Consider the following 19,836-nt stretch of genomic DNA (forward strand, 5'->3'; position numbering starts at 1 on the left):
AGCAGACAAGGACTTTTTTGAAAAACATCTTTCCTTCAAGTTGACTAACTTGTATTGTGATAGAAAATTGGTATTGTTGTGCAATTCTGGCCTGTGTAAACAGGAGAGGTTTAGATACAAAATCTTTAATTCTGAGTTTTGATCTGGTGTGGTGCCATCACGCCTCTCAGCAAAGATTTCTGTCTGGTTTGCCTGTTGTTTCTTGTCTCCCTAGATTAGAAATAAGTTTCAGTGAGGATTTGTGGTGTCGTCTTCCTGCAGAAAGGGATTTATAACCAAGACACTCAAGCATATAGTCAAGGCCTGTGTAAGCAAGAGGGACCTGACAGCTTCAGACCTTCCCCAGTTAAAACAGTAAAATCCTGTAGTCTGTAGTGTTGGCCTGAAAAAGGCTGAGATAATAACAGTTGTCACAGGTACCTTCCCGTAAGCAAGGCATCCTGGTCCGGGAAAGAAGAGTGAGCACACAGAGTCACAGCATGAATTGACTCTGAGTCAGCCAACCGAAAGGCACATGCTGCGCATGGGTAACATCCCCAAATTCCCATCTTAGCTGGAGCTTGCTGGATGCTAGTGTTAGTCATTATTCCCATTCCTGTCCTAAAAATACCCCTTGTGCTTCCCTTACACAAACTTCCCATTTCCCCCCCTGGAGCTGATACTCTGTGTATTGAGGGGTGAAAAGAAAGGGGTGCTGATTCTTTGCGTGGCAAGGATGTGACGGTAGATGCCTGTGGAGAGACTGGCTTGTTTATCAGGGGAAGGACTGTAATATATGGTCTGGAAAGCAGTCTTTTAGTGTGGTGCACCAGAAAGCTGAGTCATGCCAGGAGGCATATTCCCGGAGACAAAGAGAGACACAGACACACAGTACTGATGGGTGTCCTCCTGCACAGTCACACGTTGCAGAGGCCCAAGTGCCCTACTGCGCTGGGGAGATGCCAGCTGGGTTGCAGAGACACTTGTGCAAGGATTTGACAGATTTATCCACTGAAAACTCAAGAGGTGAGCTGTGTGAAGACAGCCTTTACTCATTCAGGTCCCATTTCTATCGTTTTTCTAGATGGGATCAGTTGAGACAGTGCTTGTTTTAATTTTCTGATTAATTTGTTTCATACGTCACAGGAACAAGGGAGTTGGCAGCTTTTTGGGCATGGTAGCCGTGTCAGCTGAACTCCTGACTCCTTCTCTAAGTTACTTGTGCGTTGCTTGCAATCGGGCAGCCAGCTAAGGCACCTAATTTGGGAACTTAGATGGCCTTGCCAGCTGGTGAGTTGAATTTTAGAGGGTCTGAACTGCCTTGGGAAAACACCTGTCTCCCTGTCCTAGCTGGAGCCCTGACCAACAAGACTTGTGGGTTAAGTACCTGATGCGACGCGGGGAGAATAACAGCCAGCATTGTTCATGGGCACTTCGGGGTCTGCTTGCTGCCCGTGCGGCATCTGGCTGGGATGACACGTGGGATCTAGTCTGTCCCTGTTGGCCTGGCGCGCAGCTCGATGTCACTGGTTCCTGCACACAGACAGCTTGGGAGGAGTCCCCAGAAGTGGGAGCGAGATTGCAGAGAGCTTGACATGCCCAGCCAGGAATTTCACCTGGCTCTGCCCTGCTTATCCAGGATACTTGGGCTTCACACAGCCCTGGGTGAATCACCTGTAAGGAGTGAAAAGCAACAGTAATCCACATGAAATAAGAAACTAAATCTTGGGATAATGACCCATTTGCTAGGCTCCTACAAATACCTCTTCCATCTGACTTCACTGCTGTTATGTAAGTGATTGTTGTGGTGAAATACAGGGAGATCAGAGCAGTCAGGAAAGCACTTTGCCCGCAGGTTCTCTGGAGTCACAGAAAAGAGAGAATCAATGATACCAGTGATGGTCTCAGGTTTTTTAAGAAACATCTCTCAAGACAGCATCTCCTAGGAAATATATTTAAACTTCATTCTAAAGGGGGCTAGGCAGTGTTCCCTCCTGCGCAGTACTAGCATGCCTGTGTGCTTTGCGCCCACAGTGTGTCACTAGCATGTAGCCTGCTCTTTTGCTGCGTGCGTTAAAATTCAGTGCAGGTGGTGAGATTTTCAAAAACGTCCATGCTGGCCCAGTGTTGCTCCTTCAAAAGTTAATCGTCAATTTGGCAGTGGAATTCTATGGGCCAATGCAAAGTGCTTTTAAAAATCCCATCTGAAAATACAGTACTTCTGCCTTCACCCTTGTTCATTCCATTATAGAAGGGAGATTAGCACCTATAGCCTTAGCTTTAAAAATCTGGATCTGTAATTCAGAGCCTTAATAAGGTTAAGTAATTTTTTTTTTTTTTTCTACGGGCCTGATCCAAAATCGACTGAACCTGACAGGACTTTTTTCCACTGATCAGGCTCAAAGTGAAGTGAATTTTATCCACATCAGTTGAATATGGAGAAGTTTGCCTGACTAGACATACAGGTTCAATGCAGGAGTGTCTTCCCCACAAAGCCCTGCCGCATTACCAGACTAGCACAGGTTTGTTTGCTGCCCAAGCCATTGCCAGAGGCAGTCTGCACCTATGATCATGACGGATAGGGCCAGCTTTTTTTTGTGTTGGGTTTTTTGTTGTTGTTGTTGATATTTCCTGGAGTGAAACATTCCTCCTAAGACTCTTGAGTGTGTGGAGGGTGGATTTCAAGGCACCTGTGAGGTTGTCAGTGAGGGTGTGGGAGAGTCGCTTTGGTGTGAGCTACTAATTCCCCCAGGGTAGGCTTAGTGGCACGAACTGGTGAAATAGGGACCTGTCAGTCTGTGCCGGTGGAAAGAAGAGTCTTTTCAGCAGCACAGTCCCACCCTGATCCTACCAGGACAGCTTGGAGCTGGGACAGGGCCTTTGAGCAGCTCTGTGATGGGCTGTGGGCAGTTGGTGATCATTAACCTGGAATAACTCTTTCACTCCATCTTGAAGTGTTGAGACTGAGGGCACAAGCCTGATTTCATTTTAATTTCTGTATTAAGCTTCAAATCAGTGTTGGTCTATTTTTGTGAAAGTAACGTATGCTTTTTAACCAATCTTGGCACTGTCAGTCATAAGTCCATAGCTGATTCTTGTTTGTGCATTTGGGTCTTGAGTTTGTTGTATGCCTCCTCTGAAGACTTAAGGCAATGGGACTCGCAGAAAGAAGCGTTGTGGTTGGGGTTTGGTTTTTTGGTTGTTGTTTTTTTTTTTTCTTTCCCTCTTTTTCTGGCAAGGGTAAAATAGGAGCTCTGTTGGGAGCAACTCAGCAAGTGATGTTTTAGGGCCAGCAAATTCCAGTGTCGCTGCCCAGTGGGACTGAGGAGTCTATCACAGGACTGGGCTGGCGGCTCATCCGGAGAGGGAGCGCGTGGCGTGCATACCAAGAGCTGGACACGAAGCCTTTTTCTGTCCACCTCTCCCATTCCTGCTGTAAATGGGAGGACATTTGCTCTGGGATTCAGGGAAATACCTCAAGTGTAACTCCTCTTTCCTGACTAGAGTCCCACATGAAAATGCAGCAAATTATATATTATATTTATTGATATATATATATATAAAATGTATGTACACAAATGCAGACATATAAATATATATGGATTGCGCCATCTTTGGGATTACTTCAGCGCAGCAATCTCCAGCGCGTCCATGTTTCAGCAGTAATGGCTCCGGCTCTTGGCTGCCCCATTTCACAAGAGTGTCTTTTTGCCCTCGTAAAGCTGCCTTTGGAAACTATCATTAGCTCTCTTACAGCTGCCCCACATATAATAAAGGGGAAGCTTATAGGTGTGACTGACCCTGAAGGGACTCGGGGCACCCGTGGGGTCCCACTGGATCTGTACCACTCGGGATCAGACCCACTAACGCAGTGGAAGCTGTATGATTATCTGTTGTGGTATGCCAAGGGTTTTTTTTTCAGTCTCTGCTGTGTATTTTAACTTACCACTCTAATTTAACTGGACGATGAATCATGCCCGTTCATCTCAATAGCAATGAAATCATGTCGGTAATTGTTTTAGCTTCCACAGACGCTTTTCTGAAGTGCCCAGAGGGGAGGGGAGGGGGACTGCTGGTGCTTCAAGCCATCAGAGAGGTGTTGGATCCCGGGTAATGCTAGCTCCTTTGTCATAGGAAAAGTCAACACCTTGGGTGCCACTTCATCTCTGGAGCAGCAGCCTGGGAAGTGGGGGAGTGCTGGGAGGGGACCGGTGCTCCGGTGTGGTCTGGGGAACTGGCTTCCAGAGAGACCCACCAGCAGGAAGGGGTCAGACCGATGAGGAGCCAGCAGCACTGGGTTCCAGCTTATCTCCACCAAAAAATCCATGGTGCTGCCTTAACCCAGGCAGATGGCTTGCAGAAACTTGTCCTTGTGTTTGAAGGCTGCTTGACTTTAAGATTGATGTGTAACAGCGCGCTTCTGGATACAAGTGCCAGCCGATCAGTTTAGTCTGAAGCCCAAGCAACAGAGCAAGAATTTATTTTAAAGCTTCATCAGACTTATCTCTGTGAGTGCATAAGACTGACGCGGCGTGCCTTTGGACATACTGAAAAGCACAGATGCAGGTGGGCATGAGGATCTCCCTTGGTCTCGCACAAATCTGAGCAGCAATGACCTTGCCTTGCAGGACAGTCCTTGGCTGTGTGCTCTGGTGTGAGTTTGGAGAGAAGTTCAGCCATGCGTTCTGGTGTTGTATCTGACCCCAGACACCAGTCCATGTTGCATCACTCTGTGCCATCCTGGTGTCTGCAAGAGAGGTGGAGCCTGCTTTGGAGGCTGGGTGGCCGTAATCCAGCATGCCTTTATCCTAGCACAGGGCTGCAGAGCTTTTCAAAGGCTTTGTGCTCTGCATTCCAGTGTGGGTGGGTTAGGGAAAGGAGAGAAAAGCCACGAAGCTCTGTTACATTTTACATTCCACGTTCCACTTCCACAGCTCTCTGTGGAGTCTGTAGGATGTCTTGTGGTGGGATGAGGACATAAAATCCCCAGGAATGGTGCTGGGCTCCTGGCTGGAGAACTGGAGGCTGAGATGCCTGTGGGATTGATCTTCCCCATGAGCCTCCTCTGCCTCCCATGGCTGTACAAAGCAGCCAGCAAGGACAGGCAGCTGTCTTCTGTGATATGGCCTAGCAACGGAGTGTTAGTTTTCAGTGGTTTCACTCGCACTTTCCACTTATCCTGGGTCTGAGTTGGGTCCTTGAACCTTTGTGTCACATTTCTGCTTTTGCTTTGTTCCTGAGAAATGCAAAGTTCAGTGTGGGGCCGTTGTGGCTGTGTTTATGGTTCTCTGAACACTTAAGCATGGTCAACTTTTGAAAACAGCTTCTGGTTATTAGGACAGCGCAGAAGGGCACCTTGCTGTGTTTCATTCCTACTTTCTGCTAATTATGAATTACAAATTACAAATGTCTGGAGAGATCTTCCATCATTTCTGTCCCATTACATTGCACTGCAAGTTGCAGTACGCCTGCCGCAGTCAGGCTGTCTGCTTGCGTGCTGGGCTTGCACCTCAGAAGTTGTTTGGCAGCTGGAAGAAATCTTGTCTTTACGCAAGAGAACGTTTTTCAAGAAAACAAAGAGTTGAAGTTATGTCTTGCAGTCCCTGGGCTGTATTTCAATGTTACTGCACGCCGTACTGGGAAGGACAGAACACACAGACTAAATCCCATAGGATTTTAGGGATTGTGCTGTGAGGCTATGGGTGTGTAAAGCAACACTTTCCATCTCAGCGTGTCAGCCCCAAGGGGTGGTGTGTGTAAATGGCTACGCACTGGTTGTATGCCGTGTGACGGCAGCGCTGAATCTTACCTCTGGTTCTTCGCTTGCTTCTGTGCCCCAGAGGGTGCCCTCTCTAAGCACAGTGGGGTTGCTCCAGCTATGCTGGTTTTCCCCTTTAAAGTATGACAGGAGTCGAATCAGAGGAAGCCTCCGAGGCTGGAAGGGAGCAAGAGCTCTTCCTTTCATTTGGCAGCAAAACTCAGGATTTCAAATTGTTTTCTCCACCTCAGTGTGGTTTAATCTTTTTCTGATCTCTGCTTTTTCAAAGGCCAGTAACCTAGATTTTCATTTCTGATTTCAGTATTTCCCCCTACCCAAAAGATGTGGTAGCAACTAAGCAAATAGCAGCAGCTTTGCCTGGTTTTTTATGTCCTACCTCTGATGGAATATACTGCAGGTGCCTTCTTTAGCCCCTATTTACTGCTGCCTGCTGACACGCAGCGTTACGACTCCTTAGGAAAATTGCTTAACTCTTCCTTGATGCTGTGAGAATATGAGTTTCTGGTTATAAAAACTTACTTAACCATAAAAATAAATAATGTTTGGTTGTTATTTAGAAAAAATGTGGGAGATGTGATCCATTTTCTGTGAAGGAATTTTTAAGTGAGTTTTCTATAATCCAAGGCGCACAGGATTGGAAATAGCCTTAATTCCCAAAGTGGTATGAAATCTTTGGAACAAAACATGGAGGTCCCTAGTCCAAAGCTGGTGGAAATGGAACTGAGAAAATAATTATCTGCTTTGAGTTTGGTAACTGAATCTCCAAAATTCAGTGTGGAAAGAAAGATAGTTGTTTCAGATTTTGTGGTCCCAAAATAATTGTTAGGGCTTTTTTAAAGCACAGTATTTTTTGCAACTTGAGAGTATTGGTTTCAAAGCAAAATAAAATATTTTGGTTTGGGTGTTATTAATGAATACAAAGGAAAATGGAAACTATATTAGCTTCACATGAGTATTTCGGGCTTTACATAAAACTGAGACCTCCATCTGTTCTCCTTATTTAATCAAAATATTGGTTTACATGTGTTGTTCACTGTACTTGGAACAAGGCCTCCAACTTGAAAAATCCTGCTTCTTTGGTAAGTGTTTTACCAGCTGTGCTATTCTACAGGTTGTAAGTCTTCCGTTCTCCTCTGTTAAAGCTGCTTCATTTTGCAAAAAATAATTACAAATTCACTGGAGCAGGAGTTGGAAACATGTATTGCTTTGGCTACCAGAGCGGGCAACAGAAACACATTTTTCTCCATCATGATGGAGGTTTCAGCATTTCTATGAAGTAAAATGACTTCAGCAGAAGAGGTGGAGAAAAATCAAAATCTGCTCCCTGCTTGCAGGTGGAGTTTGGATGCACATTTGTTCACCCAAAAGTGCTTCCAAGGAGTGTCTAAATGGCCTTGCATGCTGAAGACTTGAAAAAGCAAAATTTTCCCCTTTCAGAAACTCCAAAATTACTCATTTAACTAATTCCAGGTTTGGGGATTTTATTTTTAATTGTGTATTTTTTAAAAACATTTGGCTGGAGTTTTACATTAGTCACACCTACATTTGTGGCTAGCTCTCACTGCTCTGTACCTTCATCTTTCATAACTAAATGATTTGCATTGAGATGGGAACATCAGGCTTTTATGAGCTTTAAACTGGACCTTTGGGATTTCCAAACCTGGGAGAACCTTAAACTGAGGCAGTAAGCCAGTTTCTGCCACCCCTGCTCCTGCAAAGAAGATCCTTACTACATGTACAGCCCTTACAACACAGGGTGGTAAAACCAAAAGAAAAAAAAAAACAACCCAAAACTTTATCCTTTCTAATATAGTTTCTACATCATGAGTGAGATGATCGGAATAGAGCGAGTGGCAGGTAATGTGTGTAGCACCTATTCACTGGCAAAACTCCCTGGTGTAGGGAAATTGCATTTGACGGATTCTTCAGAAAACGACTGGGTCATCTGCAATTGTAATTTTGGAGTTTTTTATGCATGGTAAACTCAAGCAGCAGATGTGTACAGAACACGTCTTCCAGCAAGTGACGCTGAAGCAGTTCATTTTGTCATTTCTTCTGGGTCTAGACTAAAGCAAAGCCGTTAGGCCGATGTGCCATAACTGCCTGTGAGGACAAAGGCTGCTTTTCTGAGTCAGGATGAAGCCTGTTTTCCAGTGGAGGTTTGCCAGTGAAAAGCAGAACCTCAGCCGGACCTTAGAAACGCAGCCTCAGAAAACCTCTCCACCATTATTGCTTCATCGAAATGCTAAAAATATTGAATGGAAAATGCAAGTATTAAGGAAATGAGGTAGATTTGGGCTCTCTGAGCTGGATGACTTCCAGTTTCATCAGCTTCCCAGAATCCTTGCTGCGAAGATGAAGAGCTCCTTGTAAATCTCAGAAACCTGTCAGTGTTTTTCCTCTCATGTGGCCGTGCTGGTTCACGGTGTGCGATGCATGGGGAGACCTGTCAACGTTGGGCAGGGAGCACAGAGCTTGCAACTTCTGGGATCGCTTGAGATAAATGCTCAAACATGAGACCAAACCACAACTTTCCTGAGGATTATCTTATGGGGGAGCCGGAGAGAGCAGGCTCTAGAGGAGCCACGTGGCTGAGCCTGGCACCGCTGGTCCCTGAGACCTGCTCAAGAGGGGTGTGTGGGGCCATCTTCTGTGGCCGTGCCAAGTGAAGAGCATTGAGAAGTCTTCTTTGGTCGTGGGATGTCCTCTTCTAAAACAATCTGCCTGTAGCCAGAGCGCCTGAGCAAGCACGAGCACTTTCATGTCACGTTACAGATTATGTGAAAATAGAAAACGCAAGTTTGGGATTTTGCGTTGCTGCACAGAAGTCAGGAGAAGCCAGTATCCCAACTGCAGGAGGAGACAACAGGCGCTCTTAACGGGTTTAACATGCAATGTAGAGAATCCAAAGTGGTGGAGGTTTGCTTTGTGTGGTTAAAACTGTACTCACCCAGCGAGAGGCGAACAGTTTAAATTTAATGACGATTACATCTGTAGAGGCTCTCTGGGAGGACGCAGCAAGCGCAGGGCTCTTGCACCTGCTGAAGCTCCTGCCATCTTGGTGCTGTAGCGAGCGCGGTGCGTTACACAGCTAGCAGGGACCTGGGGCTTTCTGCAGCACGGCCTGCGGGGCAGGGGCTGGGAAGTGGCGGAGCCTGGCTTCGGGTCTGCCGAGCTGGCCCTGCCTCGTGGCTGTGTCCTCCCAGTGTTCCTCAGGCTCTCCGTGAGGGACTGTAACCTGCTCACCCAATGTATGCGACTGGGGTTCTGCTAGCTCGGATATAAGGAAAGTGTATTTTGAGATCTTCCCAAAGCATGCCAGGACATGGCAGATGTTTCAGGGATTGGGGGAGGTTTGCATAGGGGATCTCCAAGCAAGTTCACCAGAATTCCCCTTCCAGTTGCAACTTCAGGGGCAGCCCCCAACAGCCAGGGCCGCCCAGGACCAAAGAGGTGTTTGCTGCATTTAAAACTGAACCAAGAATAAACTGAACGTTTCAACCACATCATTACAGATTCTTGGAAACAAGGCCTGCCTTCATGCTTGGAGGGCTTCCCTGTGCTGCCAGGAACCACAGGGAAGAGCAACAGGAGCTTTGGCTGTAAACTGCTGCTGAAGGTGTACTGTCATGGGCGGGCACGTACAATACCTCTCACTGTGCTCGCCTAAAGTCTTTCCAGGACAAGCCTTTGCCCACATGTCTTAGCAGCCATTTCTGATTCTCAGAAGGGGAAAAATGAGTGTCTTCTGCTGAGCGTCCCACCCAGAGCAAACACTGCAGCATAAGACAGTCATGGGCATTGTCCTCAGCATCCAGATTTCACTGGCCACCAGGTAGCTGGTGGGCCTGCTGGGAAGGGCAGCGTCATTGCAGGGGGCTTTTTGCTGACTTGTGTTGCCGTGCCGTGTTGAAGGGAGAGGATGTATGACCTTGCGATAAAGATCTGGAGCTGGAATTCAGGAAGCTGGTGTTCAGTCTTGGCTCTGGGAGACATAGGCAAATTTCTTAACCTCTACCCTTCGCTTTCCCATCTGTTCAAGTGAGGCTATTAATACTTCTTCTTATCTCTTTGGGACGGAATATGGCTCTGATTGTCTAGCACAATGCATCATTGATCTTTCCACTGCAACACTGAGGTTGAGGGAGAGCTGTCTCAAGCGCCAGAGAGGGTGCTGGTGGTGGTGCTGACTGTAGAAATGCCAATGCACAACAGAGCAATTGACCCCCTAATTTTCACTTCAAGATCATAGATGGAGGATGAACAGGATCGAGCTGGATTCAGATTTCAGCTCACCCATACATTTTCATACTGATATGTAGGTGTCATCACCCGTGTTACCACCCTCCCCATTGCTCCCCCTTCCTGGGGAAATACATGTCCAATCACTGGGCAAAACGGATCAAGTTCCAGCAGGGATTTCAAGGAGGGACCCTGAGACCGTCAAGTATATTTAGTTATTTGATCCTTATCTGGGCATCAGAATGACTGACAGTGGCTTTGTGCAGGCTTGTAAGATGTCCTCCATCTCAGAAAACTGGTGATGGTCACACTTCCCTGCCTTGGAGCTGCTGTGAGGGCTCTGTGCAGCTCTTGGGCCAATACCTGAGACAGTTAAAAAAATCACCTGTGTGACCTGTTTGTACTGCACAGAGCTCCCGTCAGAGCTCCTTTCCTCTGTCTGTGACGGTGCCTAGAGCTTGTCTGGCAGCTGAAGAGAGCTGTTGTGTATTTTTAGGAAGGCACTGCCTAAGTCTGCAGATGACCCCGTGCTTTCTGGTCATGTTCCTGACAGTGCTTCTGACCGTGAGCTATTCCCTCAGGCAATCTCAAGGTCAGGCAGGCTGATAAGCTTTGTTAGGGCGCTCTCATTTCGGCAGCTCTGCTTTTGATGAGGAGCTCCCAGGCTGTTAGAGGTGACATATTGGAAAATGTGCCTTTCTGCAGCTTGCTGGGCTGCAGGTCTCTTGTGACAGTGACAAGGAGGTCCCCACCCTGATAAGCACTACGGGGGGGGTGTTCATTTCTTGCATTAGTGCAGTCCTGCTGGAATCAATATATCTGGGGGGACTCTTCAACACTTTGCGTTATGATGGAGGTATCCCCTGCTGGCCAGAGATGCCCCCTGCCCGTGTGGTGTGGTGTCAGCAGGGAATTTCTTTTCTTTACAGCTTGGATAACGCTCCAGGTGGGGTCTGTCAGTCAGGTTTGCCCTGATACAGGGAAGCCTGGCACTTAACCCCCCACCTCAGGAGGAGAGGGGACCTGCTGCCCCTCTGAAGAGACCTTGCACGCCTCCCCAGCTTCAGCTGTGCGCTCCCAGCGTGGCGCTTTGCTGAATCAGAGCATGTCCTATACGGTGCGTTTTGCTGCATCATAACATCGTTACGCAATTTGACAGCTCTGGCAACCTCTGCTCTAGTGAGTCCCAGAGCTAAATGAGCAGGAGCTCTGCCAGCCAGGCTTGCGGTGTGTTTGGAAAGCCATGTGGGCGAACTTGTATAGCACCTGCCCATATTAACTGCAGTTCAGCAGGACGTTTGTTCCTCCCTCCCTTTTGTAAGAGACAAAGCAAAAGAAAACCCCTCCTGCATGACTTCTGTGGTTTTTTGGGGTTTTTTACGATGATGTAAAGCTTGTCCAGTTTACAGGTTAAGCTTCTGAGGCCTCGGATGCTGCCTCCATTTGTGCTGGGGCTGCTCCAAGCATGTAGTGACTTGATGAACGCTTCTTGTTGCAGGGACTTGAAGCTGGATAACGTGCTGCTGGATCATGAGGGTCACTGCAAGCTGGCAGACTTCGGAATGTGCAAAGAGGGCATTCACAATGGCATTACCACAGCCACCTTCTGCGGTACACCGGACTACATCGCTCCAGAGGTATAGGAAACCTGGCTTTGGCCAGGAAAACTTGGTTACAATATGAAAAGCTTAGGTTAGCTTTGGAACTGCAAGTGTACTTTCTGGTGTCATCAGCTACACTTTGAGTGCCAGGTGCAAGATTTCCTCCTAGATGTATGCTTGTGTTATCAGTCCCTTGTGCAAGCAAAGCACGAGGAAACTTCAGGCTGCTGTAGGCACTGAGATAAGCCTGTATTTTTCTTTAGGAAATGTGAGGTGAAAAATCGAGGTACAGCTGCAGAAATCTTGAGACACACATGCAGATAATGGCCCAGTCTGATTTGAAAGGAGATTGAATTCGCCCGTATTTCCCAGTTCCTTTTTCTCTCCTCTCCCGTTGCCTGTCATTCCCCAATCTCACTACAAAATTAATAAACACCTCTTTAACTAACAGCTGCCCTCCAGATGCTGCTAGATGTTCTGACAGGGTTTCGGATTCTTCTTCAACACAATTGAATTTTTGTCTGTGGTTGGTGTTTGTCCCTTTCTCACACACTCACACTTCTTCCCCTCTCCAGCTGAAAGCCTTGCTGTTACAGCCAGGTAAGCATTTTCTTCCCAGGCGCAAGGAAGAGGTGATGTCAACCCGCACACATGGCTGCTCTGCTGCTTCTGAGGCTCAGACAGTTTTGCTGGAGTGCCTCTTCTCTTCCTGCTAAGACCTAGCATCGTTTCCCAGGTGACCCTGTGAGCAGTTAAGCTAGTTCAACCCTTACTTAATGTATCTGATGTACTTTTGTGCTGCTCTCGGGGTTCCCAGCTTGAGATCACCTGTATGTTCCTGGACATACAGCCGGCCTAGCAGAGCACACTGTTAGGGCATAGTGAGAACTTCTGTGGTAGTATTTCCAAATACTTTTTCCTCCCCTGCTCAGTTTAAGAAGCTTCGGGGTTGATATTTCTTTCCTATCCCTCCTTCAGATCCTGCAGGAGATGCTGTATGGCCCTGACGTGGACTGGTGGGCCATGGGTGTGCTGCTGTACGAGATGCTGTGTGGCCATGCGCCCTTTGAGGCAGAGAATGAGGATGACCTCTTCGAGGCCATTCTGAATGATGAAGTTGTCTATCCGACATGGCTCCAGCAGGATGCAGTGGCAATCCTCAAAGCAGTGAGTTCCTTTGACTATTTGTGTGCTTTCTGTCCTGGCTTTCTTCAGCCTGAATCCAGCAAAAGAATACAGAGTTGGAGTGTGGGTACTCAGAAATTGTGGTTATCATGACCCTGACCCTTTTCTTATCTTGGACTGAAGGGTAAATAAAAAACCCAAACAAATAAAGCCCTGACACACTTAAGTGTATTTGCATAGTTATGTCCTTTATACGGTTCAGCAGCCAACTTGGCAAGCAAAGCGTGTGCGTGTCTGTGTGTCTGGGCATTCCCCTGCTGACTTAATGATTTACAACATATGGTCATCTTCCAGAACAGAAGCAGCAGGTACACACAGTATTTAATCAGTAGTGACCATATGATTTCCATGCGACTGGAGTTGCAAAGAAGTGAAGTCTTCATGATAATCCTTTGTGCTGACTGTTGGTAATGTCATCCATCCCCAGGGATTGCTGTCTGCCTGCATATGAAGACAGGTTTTTGATTTTTGCATGTTTGGGAGAAAAAAAGTGGGGCTGTACAGCAAACAGTTTGAGGAGAGCTGTTGCTGGTTGCACTTAGTCCTAGTTCTACCAGGAGCTCTCTTATCGATGTGCCTCACATCTTTGCCTGTGACACGGGACTGAAGCTTTTTAAGATTTCAGGTTGTGCATGTACAAACAGTGCCTAGTTCACTGGAACTGCCTGCCTTTACTGTAATGAATCAAAAGGTGATTAAATGACAAGGGTATTAACCTACAAATCAGGAGACCTGACTGGGCTGTTCTGCTACTGACTTCTTCCTGCCTCCCTGATCAAATCACTTAATATCTCTAAGCTCCCTGTGGAGGGAGAAGGGTCAGAGTATTCCCTTTCCTTGCAAAAGCACTGTGAACAAAGATGCGTTTAAGACTGGGTACTACTAAATATTGGTAATGGAGGGTCTAAGAAGTAGCTGGGTAAGGTAGTAATTCGGAGTAACTTGTGGAGCACTGACCCAGAGAAATGGGGTGATGAATGATGGGACCATTTAAAGGAAGGAGAGTTTGTTTCCATCAGATATTCAGTAGCAAGAATCTGGGAGTTTTCTACTGAAAGGTTTCTGTTGTATATGAACTGAACAACTACTTTCTGTAGCTGAAAATGCATGTAATAAATTCCACAGAAATCAACCGAGAATAAAATCCACTTCTTGAAGAAGTGCAAGGGGTTGTGCTCTGAAATCACAGGTTGAACTCAGGAGTGATAGTTTGTCATGCTGAAGGCCCTCTTGGGTTTTGGAAATAACCTGCAACATATTTAAAAGAAAAAAATAAAGTTCAGACCCATTGCAGCTTCTGGAGCAGCGTTCATGTTGGATTGGGACTCTTGAATGCCTGAGCCAGTTCCTCTTCTGCAGTGACAAGTAATAGCAGTGGATTTGTTACAGGTATCTTAGAGGTAACATGTGGTCAGATAGATGCGCATCGTAGCAGAAGCTTCAGGGTATAATAAAATATGATTTGTGGTTTAGCCTCTTGATGAAACCCTTATTTTCTTAATTCTGATAGGAACCTCGTAGAAACAGCCAGCACAAGCCGCAGTCACCCCAGGCTGCTGTAGCTCACGTTCAGAGCCCGACTTTCAACAGCGGGTCCCTTCTGTGATTAACAGGCAGGCAGCATGATGGGAGGCACTGGAGAAAGGGCCAGAATCGAGGAGGGAGCTAAGAATTTAAAGAGAGATCAGCTGAGTGTCTCCAAAACTGCACAGTCAACTTAACAGTTGCTGGCTACTTGCCTGAAAAAGGTTTCCTCTCCAGCCACTCCGCTTGTCTGCTGTATCATGTGTTGCTGGTGAAACCCACAGTAAAGCAGAACTGCCTCCCTGAAACACCCTTATTACTTGAGAGAAGCTCTACGCTATGTCTGCTTTTGGAAAAAGGCTGAAATTTAGGGCATTAACCAGAAGCCTTGTGATTTGACTAGTGAGAATTTGCAATTGGAATTTTTAATGGACCTTCAGTTCTTCAGTGTTTCTGTTCCCTGGGTGCCTGCTGCCTGGAGGTGACTTTTGCATCTGATTTTACACCACTGATGCTAGTTGGCTAGAGCCTGAATTTCTGCAACTTCACAGTGGCTGCCTTTGGCATCAACAGCTGCTTGCTAGAAGAGCTCCTCATTTCCTTCTCTCTTTCTTACGCTGAGCTTTTAGAGGCATCAGAGCATGTTGGCTTTAACGGGAAGGAAACATCCTGTCATGAGATTGTCTGGGGTTCTACATTTAAATGTAAACACCCCACGCACTTTGATTTCTTTCGGATGATGACAAATGTGATCACTACTGAGGTATTACGTTTGCAGTATACTGATAAAGTTTGATCAATGTTTTTAGGTGTGACACAGAGTGGTGAACCTGGCTTTTTTGTTCCCTTGTGGCTTTTTTATGAAGGAAGATGGTAGATTTTCTAGCTGCTAAATATGTAGATACTTTTTTCTCACAGACTTCTGATGCTAATATGAGTTCTCTTAGATACAGAATTATTACTATGTGAGCATCTCTTCTAACTGCTACTGTGTTTACCTCCAACAAGGTGTGAACTTGAGCTCCCTGATTTACAGCTGTGACAGTGCTTTCTAACCCATGACATTAAGAGCTCTGGAAAATCAGAGCACTCAACTACTGCAGTAGCATAAATGATTGTAAGTAATTACATGGCATGGGAAGCCTATGGAAGACCAGGGAATTAAACCTGAGGTCTCTTGTATTGTGGGCTAAGGCCTTAATAGCCTTAATAAATGGATTATCCCCTCACTAAAAGTTCTGGCCTCTAACCTTGAACAGGACTAGTGAGAATTTGCTTAGTCTTGAGTGGTACAAACCTCTGAAGCAAAAATGAAATTCTTCTGCCAGGAAGATGCAATTAGGTGTAGGTGTTTAGGGATGCTCTATAAATGGATATGTCTAGGTTTAGAAAGCACTTGATCTGTTTGCTTTCATGAAGAGCTTCATTGTAAACAAGGATAATAGGTTTTAGGACCCATTTCACAGATGCTGTTATTTTGTTTTGCTTTTGTTTACCATAATTGTGCTTTACCAATTTCCCCCCATCAGAAACCACCTGATTTCTGAAGGTTGCATCCAGTTCATCTTTGCAGCTTCCTGGTAATAACCCAAATACATCCTTAGGACCTCATTTAGGTCACTGGGTATTCCTGGTGTCTTTTTGAGCACTGCTACCAAGGAAAACAAACCCAACCATGATGGCCTGGGACATTGTTTAGAACTGAAAGTAGAAATACTTGTGCTCTAGAAAAAGAAGGTTTTATTTATTTCACTTTTTAATGTTTGGGCTTGTTGCTGGTTTGTTTTTTTTTCTCCTTAATATTTTTCCTCAAGAGCTGGGGAAAGAGTAGGGCAGAGCTGAATCAGTGTAAATCACCAGGATTTTGCTGGAGTCAGTACTCCCAGAGAAGGGAAGTAGAAAACCTCACTCAGGTACCCTGGCCTGTCTGTGTCACTGGGCAATTTAGGTATTGATGGTTCAAGTCAGGCAGAGAGGACTCAAACTGTCTCCCCTGCTTGTGTGAGCAAGTCAAACTGGGCAAGGATGTTCTCGTGAGAGTAAAAAAAGTGCAGAAAAGGAGAATTACTGCTGAATGGATTCAGACCACTTCAGCTCATTCAAAACATAAGTTTTGCTTTGATTTTGATTCCCCAAAAAAAGATTTCTCCATAGCCCAACCTGAATGCATTCTCAAGGAGTTTATGCCAGTGGAGGTATTGTTTGCGTCTGTAAAAGAAAGTCTTTCAAATATTCTTCGCCATCAGCTGACAGAGTAGTCACCAGTGTGTGTGGTGATGAAGAGACTGTGAAAGGGAAACTTTGTGAGCACGTATAGGCCAGAGACTGCTGCACCGTATCTTTTACAGTGGGAGTGCAGCCGGAGATTGCTTTGTTACAGCATGTTGATGTTCTGAGTTTATAAATTGTTGCTAGCAAAAAGGGCTTGAGCAAAGAGGATGGCTTTCCTGGCAGGCAGAGGCTTTGGGCCTCAGCTGAGTGAACTGCAAAGCGAAATACAATCCTCTTGTTTCCCATAAGCGGGTGGTATTTTGGCAGCATGTTTCGCTCACTGCATGTATGACTTTCTCAAATGTGATTCGGTCACACTGTCTTGCTCACAGTCAGGCTTCGCTGGAGGGGAGAATGAAGGCAAACAGTGAAAATCGGGTCTCAAAAGTCAATGGCGTAATGGGAAGCAAATTCACAGGGAAAGCTGCAGGGATTTTCCTTTCCAAGCCTGGTTTCAGATGAGGAGAAAAGGGCTAAGCCTGTTGCGTCGCTCCATGGACTGATGGTCTGGAGCAGCAATGGTTGGCCCAAAGGCTTGGAAACTCGGATGAACGATTGCAGCTTTTCACTCTCAGAGCCAGGTAACAGCAGGGATAGAAAGAAGCATCTCCCTGGGGAAGTGTCAGCGTTGCTGTGCCTCCTGCACCCTGGGTTTCTGAACTCCTGTCACAGCCGAGTCTGCGGAAGCGAGGGTGTCTCAGTGTTTGTGTGCCAGCCTCCAGTCTTAATGTGAGCTCTGAAACACTTCTGGCCTAGCTGAACTCCTCCTTCCAAAAGCAAGGCTTCGGCAGCCTTGTCTGTAGCTGTATATTTTGGGGACACAAATGAGACTAAAGCTTGTTCTCTCTCCAGCTGGCTAAAAATGTGCATTTTGAAGAAAATACTACTGGAAATAAGAGATGGGGCAAAACTGGTTATGCCCCATTCCAGGTGGTTTTTGTGTGACAAATAAATACCAGGCAAGAAAAGAGGAAGGTGCAGAGCAAACTGGCTGTGATTTTAGCAGCCTGTGCTCTCCCCAGCGTAGGTGGGACAGCTTGGAGGAATCTCAAGTACCGGTGGATTAGTGCGAGGAGCAAGAGGGCTTGAAAGACGAGGGAGCTCAGCTGAGGCCAAACATAGAATCGCAGATTCACGTAGGTGGGAAAAGACCTTTTAAGACTGTCGAGCCCAACCATTACCCTAATACTGCCAAGCCCACCCCTAAACCATGTCCCCAAGTACCACATCTACACATCTCGTTTAAATACTTCCAGGGGTGGTGACTGAACCACCTCCCTGGGCAGCCTGTTCCAGTGCTTGACAGCCCTTTTGGTGACCCGTATTTCAGAGGAGAATGACGCCAGCCATACAGTACTGAGGATGCAAATAAAAACTTTTATCTGTTTTTCTCGAGAACAATAGCCTGGAAGTGATACTAACTCAGAAGGCCAGTACTTTGGTTTAGTGAACTCTGCTGCTTTGTGTCACTGAGTTCACTTCCCCCACTCCGGATACCCTGACACTATCTGTACCCCAACAGCACCACTAAAGTCTTAATATGTTCAACCCCCTCCACCCCCTCTTCCTCCTTTAGACTTCGCTCTTGCAGACTTGCTTAAGGTCTGGTTAACATCAAGTGGGAATTAGTGCTTCCGACTCAGCCCCAGCAATAGTGATGCTCTGTTGGGTCGGCAGGAGCTGGGTCCTGCTCTGACAGCCTGTTCTACGGACTCATTTTTGGTTGTTGGAGCACAAGGTGAGGGAGTGAGAATTTCCTTCCCAGCTTCTGCCAGCAGCCTGTAGGGAGTTTGTGTGGTTCTCGGGAACAGCTGGAGGGCGAATGGTTAAATGTGCCACAGTTTAAATCCCCTTTGCCTCCAGACAGCCCTGAAGCTCAATCAAGAAGTCAAAAAAACCCTGTTCTAGAAAGAAAAAGCCTTTTCCCATTCCTGTCAGCCCACGTCACAACTGATACCCAGAAACTAGAACTTTTTAGTTAGTTCCTTAGGTTTTTTGCCTTGCTTGTACAGCAAGCATACACAGCAATGTTCAACGCTGAGGGCTCACTGGCGGTGGAACCGACCCCTTTGCTGGGAGGCAGCACACATGGGCTTTTCTGGAGAGCAAGAAGGGGGCTCAGGAATGTTGCAGTGCAGACAGCGCTTCAGCGGGAGAGAGGTATGGGGGCCCTTCCCCAACAGCTCAGCCAGTTTTCATCTTGTTATTTAAAAAAGCCACTCAAAACTTTCTACAGAAGTTTGTCATTCCTTTGCTGCCCAGAGGAGTGAATAGGAGGCTGCCTGAGGTCCCTCAGTCACTCCAGTAACCATCACACACAAGAGACTTCCCCACGAGGTATGATAATTATAGTGTATTGCTCCACCAGCAGTTTTTCTGGAGTTGCTGGAGGGAAGCCTGTGGATATTATTTCAAAATGTGGCCAAATTCTACCTTAAAACAAGAGGTTAGGTTAGGGAATGGTGGTGGTGAGTTGTAGAAATGCTTTTTGTATCCATATGCATACACAGAAATAAGTAGCAGTTAGGAAAATGCGTGTGTGTGTGTGTTATGGTTTCTTCTTCCCTAAATTTGCAGATGATACTAGATGAGAAAAAAAAGTAAAGTTGAAGGGTACCCTCCTCTGCCCCTCCTTCTGGTGAACATGATCTGTCTTTCCCACTGTTTCTCAGGAATTCTAAGTGATGGCTCCTAATGTGAGATAAATTTGATTAGAGTGTGTGTGTGTTAGTTACATCCAGGGCTCCCTGGGGAGCACAGGGTTTGGGGGGATTATTTCTTGCCTGGTCAGAGCATGGGGCAGCCCAGTCTGGCTGGGTGCAGGGTGACAGCTCCAGCAGAGCCCTGGCTGACTCTGGCGGTGCTGCATGCCCTTACCACCGTGACTGCCAAACCCTCCGTCAGGAACCCTCCTGTGCGTGCTGCAGCTTATCTTTGGAAAGGCTTTCCAGGTGGTGAGGGCTCTGTGCTGAATCAGGCTGGTGCCACCGCTGAAAGCAACTTGAAAATGCCGTTATGAGTAGAGGACGCAGAGAGCCAGGGTTTTTACAGCAGAAAGAGGCAGATTTTTTAACGTAGTCAAAGTGAGCGGTCTGCTGTGACAGAGGAGTGGAGGGGAAAGGCAGGTTTTGGGCTGCTGACAAGGATGTCTAAGTTCAGGAGAGATGTGGATGGTCCAAGCTGCTGACTTGCCGCAGCTGCTCACCCTTAACGTCAGCACAGAGGGTGAGGTCTTCTGAGCTTTGGAGGAGTTTA

The 19,836-nt window shown here is 46.6% G+C and overlaps 1 protein-coding gene across 1 annotated transcript in view; it reads left to right on the top strand.

The window, feature by feature from the left end:
* The window catches only part of PRKCH (protein kinase C eta), a 121,634-nt gene that overhangs the window by 87,933 nt on the left and 13,865 nt on the right, over nt 1–19,836 (top strand). Inside the window, exons 11-12 of the mRNA XM_027793084.2 lie at nt 11,499–11,637; nt 12,580–12,768. Coding sequence (XP_027648885.2) covers nt 11,499–11,637; nt 12,580–12,768 — 328 coding nt within the window. The remainder of the gene's footprint in view (nt 1–11,498; nt 11,638–12,579; nt 12,769–19,836) is intronic.

This window comes from Falco peregrinus, chromosome 1, assembly GCF_023634155.1.
Source record: "Falco peregrinus isolate bFalPer1 chromosome 1, bFalPer1.pri, whole genome shotgun sequence".
Classification (NCBI taxonomy): Eukaryota; Metazoa; Chordata; class Aves; order Falconiformes; family Falconidae; genus Falco; species Falco peregrinus.